This window comes from Neofelis nebulosa, chromosome 5 (assembly GCF_028018385.1).
Source record: "Neofelis nebulosa isolate mNeoNeb1 chromosome 5, mNeoNeb1.pri, whole genome shotgun sequence".
NCBI lineage: Eukaryota > Metazoa > Chordata > Mammalia > Carnivora > Felidae > Neofelis > Neofelis nebulosa.
Window position 1 is genome coordinate 22,850,857 of NC_080786.1, and position 15,787 is coordinate 22,866,643.

At 40.7% G+C, this 15,787-nt stretch overlaps 1 protein-coding gene and 1 long non-coding RNA gene across 2 annotated transcripts; both read left to right on the forward strand.

The window, feature by feature from the left end:
• Window positions 1–8,425: 8,425 nt before the first annotated feature.
• Window positions 8,426–11,934, forward strand: LOC131511773 (uncharacterized). The gene is made up of 2 exons (XR_009261726.1): window positions 8,426–9,052; window positions 9,643–11,934. It is a non-coding gene; the product is annotated as an uncharacterized LOC131511773 (long non-coding RNA).
• A 1,267-nt stretch (window positions 11,935–13,201) lies between these two features.
• On the forward strand, window positions 13,202–14,739 carry LOC131511775 (interleukin enhancer-binding factor 2-like). Its single transcript, XM_058729784.1, is given in 2 exon segments — window positions 13,202–13,646; window positions 13,648–14,739. Coding segments are annotated over 2 exon segments (1,179 nt in total). The 5' UTR covers window positions 13,202–13,256; the 3' UTR covers window positions 14,437–14,739.
• The last annotated feature ends 1,048 nt before the right edge of the window (window positions 14,740–15,787 follow it).

Here is a 15,787-nt window from a genome sequence, read left to right on the forward strand (position 1 = left end):
ACCAGATCATCATTAGTATATGGAGGGAAGTGTTTCATTTTTTCTAATATTGTCTATTTCCAATTAATGACATCATTGCCAAAAACTTTCACAAAGTTAACCACTCCAGGAATATATTTAGTATAGATTTGGGCAAATAAACCACTTGGAGATTAGAAAACCATAGACTTTGTAGCTGAACTTCATGGCTTCAAGGTCATTTAGTGAGACAGCTTTGAAGCTGTATTTTTCTTTCACAGCTGATAAACTTTCTTCGAATAAAATCTTGTGCAGAAATGCAATATATAAAAGTAAAAAAGAAGCATTTCTCTGGATGAGGTCTGAAAGCATGACTGCTCACCATTTGCCCCTCCCTCAGCATTTGCAGTATAATGAAGAATCAGAATTATTAGAATTTATAATAATATTGTGCCGAGTTTGCACAAAATCGTGATGTAGCATGCCCACCAAATGTATGGAAAAATTGTTCTCAAATTATATCCTTGCAAAACACACAGAAGAAATGTACAGTTCCCCTTAACATTTCAAAGGAGCTGGAAGGGAACCTTCCAAAAAAATAGTATATTTTTAAAACGATATTTTAAGATCACTGTATAGAAATCACCCTTAGCTTATACACAAAATACTTATTTGAAATGGCAAAGTTATCTCTTTAAAATTTATCTTATGTACAAAATAATAACAGCAAGCATAAAAACAAACTTACAGGTTTTTGACTATGTGACAGATCTTAACTTGGAGACATACGAACTCATTTTTGAATCAGATACTTGTTTTGTATACTTCGTGTTGTAAATCTGTGGAATCCCTTCTTCAAATCAAATTTTGTGGAAGCTCGGGGGGTACAGAAATCTGACGTCGAACCCTTCTGATGGAAGCAGGGGTAGGATCCTGGAGCCCTGACTGCTTTCGTCTCCAGCAGTGTGCCTGCTTTCTAGTGCTCCAGGAATCGGTCTTGGAAGGGCCCAGACCTCCTCCGTCAGTGTGGAAGCCTCCACGAGAGACTGTAAAGCAGAGTGCTTAACGACGCAGGCTTTGGGGTCCGTGATAGCTCGAACTGAGTCGCATCTCTGCCATTTATTAATTTGCCAACCTGATCTCTCTGTGCTCCAATTTCCTTGTCTGACAAATACAAGCAGTTGGGGCAGATAGTCTCCAAAGTGGGATGCCATCATTTTTCTCTCTCTCTGTGCCCATGGTTGCTCCATCCATTAAGAGATAGATTCTATTTCCCACCCCCTCGAACATAGGCTGCCTTGTGAATTCCTTTTACCAGGAGCTTGTAGAGGAAATGACTCTGCCAGTTCCCGTAATTAAACCTTAAGAAGTCTGGAGCCTCTGCTCAGGAAGGCCAGCTGACATGCTATAGTGAAATTCAGATGACGCTGTTAAGATGAGAAGAAATCAGGCAGAAGCACTGAAGTCACAGGGAGGAGCACAGAGGCCCCAGTAATCTGAGGGGGGCCTTCATGGATCTTCCAGCCCAGCCATCCACCAGCTAAACTGAGGATGAGTGAGTGATCCTGTTTGGAAAGAGAACCATCTAGCTGAGAAAGTCCTGAAAGTCTGGCTCACTGAACAGTGAGAGAGATGATGAATTGTTGTGTATCAATGCACTTAGCTTTGGAGTGGCTTATATGTAGCAATAGACAAATGAAACAGAAATAGAATGTACCTCATGTGGTTGTTTTTAGGATTAAATGAGATAGCAATAATAAAACAATTAGCACCCTATGGGGGAACATTGCAATTAAATTCAACTGTTGCTAGTGATTGGACTGTGAGTCAGAATTCCAGAGACCTTTCCCTTTTGGGGGCTTACATTCTAGAAGGAGCAGAGGGAAATAATACATAAGTAAATTATATAGTTTGTTAGACTGTATTAAGTCCTGCGGAGGGAAAATAGAGCAAAGTAGATGGGTAATGTGGGGCTGGAGAAGGGAGGAGGCAGTTTACAATTTTGGTTAGAATAATCAGGGTAGGCTTTATTGAGAAGATTAAGTGTGAGGAAAAGAATGTAAGGAGGTTGGGGGAGCACTCTGTGCTGTTACTTCTCTGTCAGAAAAGAGCCTTCCAGAGAAAGGACAAACACTACAAGGCAGGAGCAGGCCTGGAGTGGTTAAGATTCAGTGAGGAGATCACTGTGTCTGTGTCTGGAACACAGTAGACACAGAAGGAGACAGTGGAGAAGAGGCTGTATAACCTCCCGCGGTATCTTTGCCTGTCCTAGAACATTCAGAAAGACATGTTCTGTGTGATGAAGGCAATGCTCTTTTCTTTCAAAAACCGTGAGATGGAAGTTCAGTAGCAACCATTTGACATTTATCGCCCCTCAGTCATCTTGTTCTGTTCATTTATTTGTGTATTCTGCCAGTCCCACGAAAACGTAAGGTTTATAACGACACAAACCTCCCCTTTTTATTTCATCGTTGTATCTGCCAAACCTGAACGAGTTCCTGTCACAGAGTAGATGATCAAGATAGACTTTTGTTTACAGGAATTTCATGGGTGAAAACACTTCTTAGTAGCCAACTTCTCCTCAGCACTTCATAGTTTACAAAGTACTTTTAATTTTTTTTAATGTTTATTTTTGAGAGAGAGACAGAGAGAAAGTGGGGGAGGGGCAGAGAGCGAAGGAGACACAGAATCCAAACAGGCTCCAGGCTCTGAGCTGGCAGCACAGAGCCCAACGCGGGGCTTGAACTCACAAACCGTGAGATCAGGACCTGAGCCGAAGTCGGACGCTTAACTGACTGAGCCACTTAGGCACCCCTACAAAATACTTTTAGATTGGTTATCTCAATTTAACCTTACAGCACGGTCAGGAAAATAATATTATCATTCCATGTTGCAGACGTTCAGAGGTGCAGGAAGTTTAAAGTTCTGGCTGGTAGCCATCTGAGGGCCAGATGCAGGGAGCTGAGGGAATTCTAGGGAGTCCAAGGGTTTGTGTACTAAGGTTCTAAAAGAAGCTGTGTCACATGGCACATTTTAACTTAATATGTAAAGAAATTTCATCATACATTTAAGTTAAAGATGTAATTTCTAGCAGAGTGAAAATTTGACACCTCTCTAATATTTTTCCCCTATTCTTAAAAAATTTATTCTCAACTTAGTTAACATACAGCGTAGTCGTGGCTTCAGGAGTAGAACCCAGTGATTCATCAATTCCATATAACACCCAATGCTCATCCCAACAAGTGCCCTCCTCAATGCCTACCACCCATTTCCCCCACCTTTCCACTCCCACCAACCCTGTTTGTTCTGTGTATTTAAGAATCTCTTATTGTTTGCCTCCCTCTCTGTTTTTATTTTTCCTTCCCTTCCGCCATGATCATCTGTTAAGTTTCTCAAATTCCACATATGAATGAAATCATGTGATATCTGTCTTTCTCTGACTGGCTTATTTCACTTAGCATAATACCCTCCAGTTCCATCCACGTCAATGTGAATGGCAAGATTTTGAAACCTCTCTTTTGAATGTAACAGATCTAGGAGTGCCTGGCTGGCTCAGTTGGTAGAGTATGGGACTCCTGATCTTGAGGTTGTGAGTTTGAGCCGCACGTTGGAAATAGAGATTACTTAAAAATAAATCATATATATGTGTATATAAATGTGTGTGTGTATTAATGAAATTTTAACAGTAAGAAATTTTTACATATTTCTTTTTACCTCCTTGAACTCACTTCCATTCTATTTCCTTCATAGGATTTTATCTTAAAAATGTATTTTTATATTTGAAAGGCTTTAATTGATCATACTATCAAAACTCTCTGTGACAAAACAGTGCATATAAATTGAAATTTAAGTATTTCATTTCTTATGACAATAAGGTTCCAGATTGAGTGATCTTTATAGCTATTATTAATAGATAGCTAATAAAAATGGCATAGATGTATTACAAGTGTTAATAAATAATGAGCATAAAAGGAAAATTTATTGCATTTCTTAAGGAGATGGATAAGGATGTAGGGTAGATTCTACTTATTTTTTTAAAAACCCCAAGGTTTAGTATCAGCTTTATTCCTATTTAATGTCTTTTTCTGAGGTAAATACTGAGAAAACATGTTTGCATAAGTAAATAGGTGAGAATGAAAAGAATTGTGTTACTAGCAATGACCCTTTAATTCTGTGACAGCTCTTTCAAGTTCTACAATAAAAATGACTTTGTGATCTACCACCAAGGATTATTTTGAATGATCTGTAAGCTGATAATTCACTGAGATATATTGTGAAAGGTGGAGAATTAGAAAGCACCTACCCTGAAAAAGGTTTGCTGCCTTTTCCTTATAGTTATTCACTTTCTTGACACCTGCACGGACATTTAGAAATGACTCTGTCGTGTGCACCAGAGGATTTTCCAACTTGAGTACAGAAACAGAGAGATAGGAGGCATTAGTGAAAAGGTGTGCTGAGGGGTACTTGTAAAAAGGAAAGCAAAAAAGGAGAACTTGTGAAATATTCTCAGGCTGGTTCATTTTATTTATTTTTTAAGTGTTTGTTTGTTTTGAGAGAGAGAGAGAGAAAGAGAATCCTAAAGAGGCTGCACACTGTCCTCGCAGAGCTGGATGGTGAGGGGTTCAGTCTCACAGACTGTGAGATAGGGACCTGCGCCAAGATCAAGAGCCTGGTGCTTAACCGACTGAGCCACCCAGGTGCCCCTCAAGCTGGTTCATTTTAGATGAGAATATGGAAGTTGAGAATTTGGAAACTGGCTCTCTTAAAATTATTTACATGCCCCTGTATTGCTTGGGAACTCAGCAATTCCCAGAACCCAGTTTGAACACAGGCTGCACACAGCCCCCCTGCCCCCCCAGTGTGGGCAAATGCAAAGGAATAGAGTGATCAGAAGATACCCCTAGAAGCATGACCTCCAAGAAATGAGGCAGGAGAATGAGCCCCAGAGACGGAGAAATTTCTTTCTTTTGTTTTCAACATATGAAGTTTATTGTCAAATTGGTTTCCATACAACACCCAGTGCTCATCCCAAAAGGAGCCCTCCTCAATACCCATCACCCACCCTCCCCTCCCTCCCACCCCCCATCAACCCTCAGTTTGTTCTCAGTTTTTAAGAGTCTCTTATGCTTTGGCTCTCTTCCACTCTAACCTCTTTTTTTTTTCCTTCCCCTCCCCCATGGGTTTCTGTTAAGTTTCTCAGGATCCACATAAGAGTGAAACCATATGGTATCTGTCTTTCTCTGTATGGCTTATTTCACTTAGCATCACACTCTCCAGTTCCATCCACGTTGCTACAAAGGGCCATATTTCATTCTTTCTCATTGCCATGTAGTACTCCATTGTGTATATAAACCACAATTTCTTTATCCACGGAGAAATTTCTTTAGAACAAGGGCACAAAATGGCTAAAGTAGGCATTTCAGGACCAAAGTTCCAGAGCCCTAGACTGCTGGGGATGGGAATGAACATGGGAGCAGCAGGGATAGGGTTGGGTGGGGGTCTTTAAGGAGCTGGCACCTCCAGACTACTGGGAATTTTTATCTGAAACTTAGAATCCTGTGGGAAAACGTGATAGATATGAGAAAGGAATAAAATGGTGCAGGAGGGGCCATGTGAAGGAAATCCTCTACCTTTGAATACTAGTTTAACTGTTGTGCTTGTTTGAGATCTACTGCAGCCAAGTAAAACATGAGAGACCATACAGAGCTACTCGACCCCATGTGGCAGGTACTAGCCACCTGTGGCTCTTGAACACTTGATATGCGGCTGATCAGAATTAAGATGTGCTGTGTGTAAAATACCAATCAGATTTCAAAGATTTAAAACTGAAGAAAAAGATGTGAGCTAACTCATTAATGATATATTGTATTGATCGCATCTTAAAATGGCGACTGGTCGGGGGGCACCTGGGCAGCTCAGTCCCTTAAGTGTCTGACTCTTGGTTTCAGCTCAGGTCGTGATCTCACAGTTTGTGGGTTCCAGTCCCCAGTCGAGTTCTGTGCTGCCAACGTGGAGCCAGCTTGAGATTCTTTCTCTTTCTCTGTGATCCTTCCCTGCTTGCTCTCTCTCTCTCAAAATAAATAAACTTTAAAAAAGATAAAATTAAAAAAAATAAGTGTTTAAAAATAAAATAAAATGGTGGTTGGGCGATATACTGGTTTAAATAAAATATACTATTAAAATTAATTTCAACTTTCTTTTAAGATGTCGGTACTAGAAAATTTTCAATGTATACATGGCCCATTTTCTCTTGGTTAGCACTGGCCTGGAACTTCTCCTATACCTGAGGAATTTTTTTGAATCAAAATCATTTCTGGATTATTCTATTTTATTATTTTATTTTTGAATAATTTTAAAGTCAATTATAATTTTTTTTTTATTAAAAAAATTTTTTTAATGTTTATTTATTTTTGAGACAGAGAGAGACAGAGCATGAACGGGGGAGGGGCAGAGAGAGAGGGAGACACAGAATCCGAAGCAGGCTCCAGGCTCTGAGCCATCAGCCCAGAGCCCCACACGGGGCTTGAACTCACGGACCGCGAGATCGTGACCTGAGCTGAAGTCGGACACTTAACCGACTGAACCACCCAGGCGCCCCATAGTCAATTATAATTTTCTTATGAAAGAAGTAAAAAGATGTGGAAAAACAATAAGGTCACTTTATACATTTTTTTAAAAGTAAAGATATAAGTGATAATAATATATTAACTAAATAAAGCATTCTTAAAACTGTACTGATTCCAAACTTCAAAAAATTAAACACACACATAGAAAATGACTGGAAAATGGGGCACCTGGGTGGCTCAGTGGGTTGAGCTTCCGACTTACCCTCAGGCCATGATCTCACAGCTGTGAGTTCGGGCCCTGTGTTGCCCTCTGTACTGACAGCTCAGAGCCTGGAGCCCACTTCAGATTCTATGTCTCTCTCTCTCTCTCTCTGCCCCACTCCACCCTCATGCTCTGTCTCTGTCTCTTTCTCTCTCAAAATAAATAAACATTAAAAAGAAAATGACTGGAAAAGTCTTTACGATAATACTAATAAGAGATTTTTCCTTAATAATGGGATTGTGTGTGATTGTATCTTTTTATATGTTTATATGTTTTTATTTTCTAATTATCCAAAAGAGACATGCATTATTTTTATTTTATTAATTATTATTATCATTATTATTAATTGTTAAAACAGCATGATGGGAAGATGTCCTTTTGTTATCCATTGACAAAATATAAACAGAAGCATTGAGAAATGCTTATTTCTATCATTTGGAGTGGTATACTATAGCATAACTAAATTATGTGATACATGAAAATATTTTAGGAATACCTTATAGTTTGATTCCCTTATTGTCCATTATCAATTAGGACTTCTTCCTCATTTTCATTATCAATAAACTTCAAAGTAATGGGAGTCAATGATAAGAAAGCATTACATTGTCTTGAAAGTACCAGGAGAGAAGAGCCATGAAAACAATTGACTCAATTTTTCAAAAACACTATCTGCAAGGAAAATCTAGCTCCTTGGCTCTCACACAAAAGCCCAATTGTATGAAAAGCATTTCATGGAGCTGATTCCAATACAAAACAAAAACAGGAAATAATTGATTTGCAGAGATCTCAGATACGGCTCCCAGTATCCGGCTATGATTTACCAACGCAGAATGGAAAGTGAGGTGAATTCTCCCAGAATTTACACCCTTAGTACTTACTTTTAAAAATTGTTGCTGGGAATTTACCCAAGGGATACAGGAGTGCTGATGCATAGGGGCACATGTACCCCAAGGTTTATAGCAGCACTTTCAACAATAGCCAAATTATGGAAAGAGCCTAAATGTCCATCAACTGACGAATGGATAAAGAAGATGTGGTTTGGGGCGCCTGGGTGGCGCAGTCGGTTAAGCGTCCGACTTCAGCCAGGTCACGATCTCGCGGTCCGTGAGTTCGAGCCCCGCGTCAGGCTCTGGGCTGATGGCTCGGAGCCTGGAGCCTGTTTCCGATTCTGTGTCTCCCTCTCTCTCTGCCCCTCCCCCGTTCATGCTCTGTCTCTCTCTGTCCCAAAAATAAATAAAAAATGTTGAAAAAAAAAAATTTAAAAAAAAAAAAAAAAAAAGAAGATGTGGTTTATATATACAATGGAACACTGCTTGGCAATGAGAAAGAATGAAATCTGGCCATTTCCAGCAATGTGGATGGAACTGGAGAGTGTTATGCTAAGTGAAATAAGTCATACAGAGAAAGACAGATACCATATGTTTTCACTTATGTGGATCCTGAGAAACTTAACAGAAGACCATGGGGGAGGGGAAGGAGAAAATAAAAGAGGTTAGAGAGGGAGGGAGCCAAAACATAAGAGACTTTTAAAAACTGAGGACAAACTGAGGGTTGATGGGGGAGGTGGGAGGGAAGGGAAGGTGGGTGATGGATATTGAGGAGGGCACCTGTTGGGATGAGCCCTGGGTGTTGTATGGAAACCAATTTGACAACAAATTAGATTAAAAAATCAAAAATAAAAATTGTTTATAGTTTGCCTGAGCAGTAATTTTCTAATTATACTCAGTTAGCTATAAAAGAATTCTGTAGTCTCCCAAAGCACCTAATTTATAATCAAGAAGTCATCCCAATGAGACAAGGTGAGCCTGTTTGCAAGTGTATCTCAAGCATCCATATTTGGCTCATAAGCTTCTAACCACATGTTTCCTTTAAAAGGTGAAGATATGCAACCCAATATATGAGAAGCCTGGATGTCTGAAGCCTTCAGAATGGCAACAGCAAAAGACTGCTTAATTAAGAAATGGCAGAGTTGTCTAAACCCAGCAAGAGGGCAACGATTCAGCATTCACCCCATCACTGATCTGCTTTTTAATCTTCTCCAGCTCATCAACTTCTTTCTTTTCTTAATAACGACTTTATTGGGTTGTGTTTCTCTTGAGGTTTGAGAATGGAGAAAGAGATATCTATGAAAATTTCAGGACTGTGTCATTGATGCTGTCTTTCTCCAGTGACTTACTTCAACACGCATGACTACTGGGCCAACATTGTCAGTGAAAGAATGCTCCTCTGTTACACCTTTGACTGCAGCTGGCATCATAAGATAGAAGTAAGTTGAAATAGAAGTGGGTGGAAGTGGGTGGAAAACTGCTATTTTAGAAAATGTGATATGTGCTATAATGGAGAGTTGTACATATGTCCAAATTGCCCTGAAAGTACAGAGGACAGAGGAATTCAGGGCACTTCTGTTCTGCTCAGCAAACAGGGTTTTGGGTTTGGGGAAGGGGCCACAAAGAGGTCTGATATATGGGGCCATGCTGGCCAGGGAGCTAGCAGGCTGTGGGGTGGAGGTTCTAGATTTCTGGGCCCCACTTCCAGAGTTTCAGATTGAGAAGTTCGGCATGGGGCCTGATAATTTTAACGTCTAACAAGTTTCCAGGTCATGCCAATTCTCTTGTCTGGGACCATATATTGAGATTCACTGTTCTAGGCCAAGGAAGCAGTAAGAATGTAATCAATTCTATGACGATGTCACCCTTGCTTGCCATCAACAATCTCTCTCTCTCTCTCTCTCTCACACACACACACACACACACACACGTTCACACTAAGCAAGGGAAAACAGAGCTTGGTGTCATGTCTGAAGTTATCTCTGCCCCTACAAAGCATTTTTTTGAGATTTCAGCTTTGTCCTTACAGGTCCAGTGGAACACCTCACTCAGTAACGGGCAGCTTTGTTTCCAGTAGGCCTTGCAGACTGCAGTTTGACAGCTGCAGGAGGAGATGAAATCCAGAAACTGACAGTGCTCCACACCTCCACAGAAGTGCAGATTTCACTGTAGTCTGGAATACCCTTGAAGGTGATGGAGTGGTGAGAACCTCATCTTCTCCTTTCTAAGCTTAGACTTTTTTGATTATGGATATTTGAGAATTAATCTTTGCTTTCATCGTGTGTGCAAATGTGTTTATATGATCAGTTGACCACTGAAGACTGGGGGAAAAAAATAAAGAAATAGCTATGATTCACAGTAGGTGGGAGACCAGGAAAATGGCTGAACTCGGTGGGGCTATGTCCAGTCTAAGTTGTGCTGGGGAAGCTTAGAGCACCAAAGTCAAGGGGCTCCTGGGTGGCTCAGTTGGTTGAGCGTCTGACTCTTGATTTTAGCTCAGGTCATGATCCCAGGGTAGTGGGATTGGGCCTAGCATTGGGGTATGCACTGAGTGTGGAGCCTGTTTAAGATTCTCTCTCCCCCTCTCTCTCTCTCTCCTCTCTATCCCTCTGCCCCTTTCCCCTGCCTGTGCTCCCTCTCTCTAAAATAAAAATTAAAAAAAAAAAAGAACACCAAAGTCAACCTGAACTGTTCTTTAAGAGTCTCCAGGGCAGTACTCCAGGTCGAATAACTCACAATTGAGACAATGAACCCTAGGGGGAAGGGGACAGACGAAGGCTGGGATAACTCTAACAAACAATAGGCAAGGGAGGAGATTTCCCAAAGATGGATCAAGATTTTCATATCTGACGGTCAGTTAACATTACTCTGAAAAGAAAGCAAGCCAGAATGAAGAGAACAAGACTTGCAACACGGGGGGACACCTGCAAACATATTCTCTGTGAAGGGTTTTACTTCCTAGGTACCTTTCCCTCATGGGAAATACAACAGTTAGCTAGCTCATAGTTTTCAATTCTTTCCCTCACATTTAATTTGCTTTAGTTTTTTCCTAAACCTTCAAAGTTGTCTGATGTGTTCATATAACTGTGTGGAGGTCTTCTCAAAGGAAATAAGGAATCCATTCATAAGAGGAAACGAGTCTTTTCTCCTCCCAACGATTTCCTCTGCAGAGGCTCTTCAGAGGTGTCTGCATCACCTTTGCCACAAGGAAGCCTGAAATACACGTTTCTGTGCCACAACCAACTGCAAAGTAGTGTGACTTGAATTGGTGTGGTCCAGGGCTGGGAGGAGCCCTGAAGTTTGAAGTGTCCTTTGCTTCACAGAAAATCCACCTGTTACAGTAAATCCACTTCTGTCAAAATTCCTGAACAGCTACTCCTCCCTCCTGAGTTTTAGTTTTCTGTCTCAGGAAGCAAGTCCCCACCTGGATGGGCTGTAATGTCATCCTGAGCTGGGACTTTATTTTATCAAGTATAATATGCATATATAAAGGTTCACATTTCAACATTGTACATTTTGATAAATTTTTACAAACTTAATACGTCTATAACCAACACCCCAGAAGGCCCTCCCTCTTTCCAGACACTACACCATCCCTTCACCAAGGAATCACTATCCTGATTTCTAGCTAGTAGACCAGTTCTGCCTATAGAAGTGCTTTATATATAAGAACTCATATACTATATATATTGTGTGTCTGGTTTCTTTCTTTCCATATTACATTTCTGGGATTTGCAGATGGTTTATTCTCAAAGGTGTGTGGGTGTATAGTATTGCTCTGTGTGTGATTACTACAACTTATTCTTCCATCTAACTTTTTTTGTAAAGAGCAGCGGGAGGGACAGAGAGAGGGAGAGGAGAGAGAATCCCAAGCAGGCCCCGCACTGTCAGTGCAGAACCTGAGCCCGATGTAGGGCAGATACTCAACGGAATGAACCACCTAGCTGGCCCCTTCCTCTAACTTTTGATGAGCATTTGGTAGTTTTGTATTTTAGGCTATTAAAAATTACTACCATGAACATTCTAGTATGTATCTTTTGTAAGCATGCATCTATTTATATATATAGGAATGGAAATTCTGGGTCATAAAGTATTCGTGTATTAAACTTAATGAATACTTCCAGATCCAAAGTGCTTATGCTAATTTACGTTTCCATGAACTGTGTGCATGGGAGTTACAGTCAGTCCACAGCCAGATCAAAACTTGATGGTGTCTGCTTTTTACATTTTATCAATTCTAGTAGGTGTATATACCATCTCATTGTGGTTTTATGTGCATTTCACTTATGGCTACTGAAATAAATTACTTCTTTAAAATGTTTCTTTGGGCATTTGGCTATCTTCTTTAAAATGTACTTTTTCAAGTATTTTGCACATTTTTCTATAGAGTTATCTGTGATTTTGTTGTTAATTTATAGGAAATATTTATGTGTTCAAGATAAACATTATTTGTTGAATGTGTGCATTCCAAACATATTCTTTTAGTCAAGATTTTGCTTTTTGATTTCTTCATGGTCCCTTTTTGACAAATGGAATTTCTTAATTTTATATAATTTATTATTTTTTAAAAAATTTTATGGTTAGAACTTTTTGCACACTGTTCAAAAAATTTCTGTATACCCCAAAGCCACAAATACATTATCCTATGTTTCCTCTTAAAGTTTTATGTTTTACTTTCCATATATAGATTTGCAATCCATTTAGATTTAATTTTTGTGTGCAATGTGAGGTAGGAATCAATATGTTATGTTTTCTCCGTATGGATAAACAATTAATCCATCACTATTTGTTAAAATTAGCATCCCTTCCCTGCCACTCTGAACCATTGCCTTTGTTACATATATCTGGAGATCTGTTTTATCATTTATCTGTAGTCTGAATATAGGAATAAAGTGGGTTCCCTGGAATGAAGGACAAGGGAACAGAATTAAAAGGGATTGAATTCAGATGCATGGGTTTGTCACACTGATTAAGATGAAGGCTGGAAAGGCATAGAAGGAACCAGGCAATGGACAATGGAATGTCCTCCAATCAACTATTTAAGATTCTCGGGGAGCTATGTTTATAGGCTGAAGTCCCTGGGCATCAGTCGTGGGAGCATTCTTTTTCATTTTAGGAGAAAATTTGGGAGGAAAATAGTATGGATAATTTTCAGAAAATACAGTCTCCCCAAAACACAGTGTAAATTGGAACAATAATTCCTACCTCATAGGGTTATTACAAAAACAAATGAGTAAATACACATGAAATTCAGCAATTTGTTGAGCTTAAATATAGTAATATATGTATTTAACAATATTATTGTTATATTTACTATTAAGGTCCTGAATTTCCTATTCTTACATGGAATTTGTATTTTTCCCACAAAATAAAGGAATGTGCCATGCTTTGAAAATTCCTGTGAGAGATCAATCTGTCTAGAGATTATGCTTACTTATTGTTTAAATGTTCTATCAGAAATCTGATAGGAAAGGGAGTAGAATTACAACCCTGCCCCTCAGTATATCCACTGAGAAAAGGATGGTTGTAATCAAATGGTATGGAAGCCATATGACCCAGAGGAGGTCATAAAAGTTGTTAGAGCTGCTCCTCCGAGGAGAGGGGCGGTTGGCGTGGACTCCATTGTTCGGGATTTAGGGCGCCATGAGGGGTGACCGAGGCCGTGGTCGTGGCGGGCGCTTTGGTTCCAGAGGAGGCCCCGGAGGAGGGTTCAGGCCCTTCGTGCCACATATTCCATTTGATTTCTATTTGTGTGAAATGGCCTTCCCCCGGGTCAAGCCAGCACCTGATGAAACTTCCTTCAGTGAGGCCTTGCTGAAGAGGAATCAGGACCTTGCTCCCAATTCTGCCGAACAGGCCTCTATCCTTTCCCTGGTGACAAAAATAAACAATGTGATTGACAATTTGATTGTGGCTCCAGGGACGTTTGAAGTGCAAATTGAAGAAGTCCGACAGGTGGGATCATATAAAAAGGGAACAATGACAACCGGACACAACGTGGCCGACCTGGTGGTAATCCTAAAGATTCTTCCAATTCTGCCAATTGGAAGCTGTTGCTGCCCTAGGGAACAAAGTTGTGGAAAGCCTAAGAGCACAAGATCCTTCTGAAGTTTTGACCATGCTGACCAATGAAACTGGTTTCGAGATCAGTTCCTCTGATGCTACAGTGAAGATTCTCATTACAACAGTGCCACCCAATCTCCGAAAAATGGACCCAGAACTCCACTTGGACATCAAGGTGTTGCAGAGCGCCTTAGCAGCCATCAGACATGCCCGCTGGTTTGAGGAAAATGCTTCACAGTCCACAGTTAAAGTTCTCATCAGACTGTTGAAGGACCTGAGAATTCGTTTTCCTGGCTTTGAGCCCCTCACACCCTGGATCCTTGACTTACTTGGGCACTATGCTGTGATGAACAATCCCACCAGACAGCCTTTGGCCCTAAACGTGGCATACAGACGTTGCTTACAGATCCTGGCTGCAGGACTGTTCCTGCCAGGGTCAGTGGGTATCACTGACCCCTGTGAGAGTGGCAACTTCAGAGTACACACAGTCATGACTCTGGAACAACAGGACATGGTGTGCTACACAGCTCAGACTCTGGTCCGAATCCTCTCACATGGTGGCTTTCGGAAGATTCTCGGCCAAGAGGGTGATGCCAGCTATCTTGCTTCTGAAATCTCTACCTGGGATGGAGTGATAGTGACACCTTCAGAAAAGGCTTATGAGAAGCCACCAGAGAAGAAGGAAGGAGAAGAAGAGGAGGAGAATACGGAAGAACCACCTCAAGGAGAGGAAGAGGAAAGCATGGAGACTCAGGAGTGACCTTCCTTCCTATCTTCATCCCCTTTGTTGTCCAAGGTGAAGACTGGAGCCCAAGCTAACTGCTACTGGACTTTATGTGGTGGCATTTCTGAGGGAAAAGGGAGACAGGAAGGAAAAGAAACTGTAGAAGGAAGTGTCATTCCACTGGGTTCCACTTGGCTCAACAGCCAGAAGTCTCCCATTTACGACCTATGCCATCCATCTATAGTGAAGCAGGAGACCAGCCTTTCTTCCTAAGACTTCAGAGTCCCCAGGTCCTGGAAACCTCCCTCAAACAGTACTTTGTTGTTGAAATGTTGTGAACTGTTAGTGTCTGGAATTTTTTTTTTCCTAAGAAAAGTGATTAAAGTACTTCCTCGTAAAAAAATAAATAAATAAATAAATAAATAAATAAATAAATAAAAGTTGTTAGAACATTAGTTCTCTTAAAAGTAATTATGTCCATAGAGACTAGTAGTCAGTTGTGAACAGTTGTCACTCTTTTTGTTACTTGCCTTTGTTTTGTTTTCATGTTTATTTTTGAAAGAGAGAGACAGAGAGACAGAGACAGAAAGACAGAAAGACAGAGCATGACCGGGGGGAGGGGCAGAGAGAGAGGCAGACACAGAATCTGGAGCAGGCTCCAGGCTCTGAGCTGTCAGTACAGAGCCAGACGCGGGGCTCGAACCCACAGACCGCGAGATCATGACCTGAGCCGAAGTCGGACGCTTAACCGACTGAGCCACCCAGGTGCCTCAAAGGTTTTATTTCTTTTTTTTTTTTTTTAAATTTTTTTTTTCAACGTTTTTTATTTATTTTTGGGACAGAGAGAGACAAAGCATGAACGGGGCAGGGGCAGAGAGAGAGGGAGACACAGAATCGGAAACAGGCTCCAGGCTCCGAGCCATCAGCCCAGAGCCTGACGCGGGGCTCGAACTCACGGACCGCGAGATCGTGACCTGGCTGAAGTCGGACGCTTAACCGACTGCGCCACCCAGGCGCCCCTCAAAGGTTTTATTTCTGAGTAATCTCTATACCCAAAATGGGGCTCAAACTCACAACCCCAAGATCAAGAGTCACAAGCTCTACTGATTGAGCCAACAAAGCACTCCACTCTTAAGGCATTTTAAATTAAATTTTCTACCTTTGTGCTGGTATTCAGAGTGAATCCGGTAATGTTGCTAAATCCTCTCCTTAATTCTAACAATTTATTTGTAGATTATTTTGCTTTTTATCTCATCTGCAAATAGCAAAGTTTTTTTTCCTTCTTTTGAAAACCATGTATTTTTATACCTCTCTATTAACTGGCTAGAATTTCCAGTACAATACTAATCAGAAGTCCTAAGTCTTGTTTGACTCTGATTTTAAAATA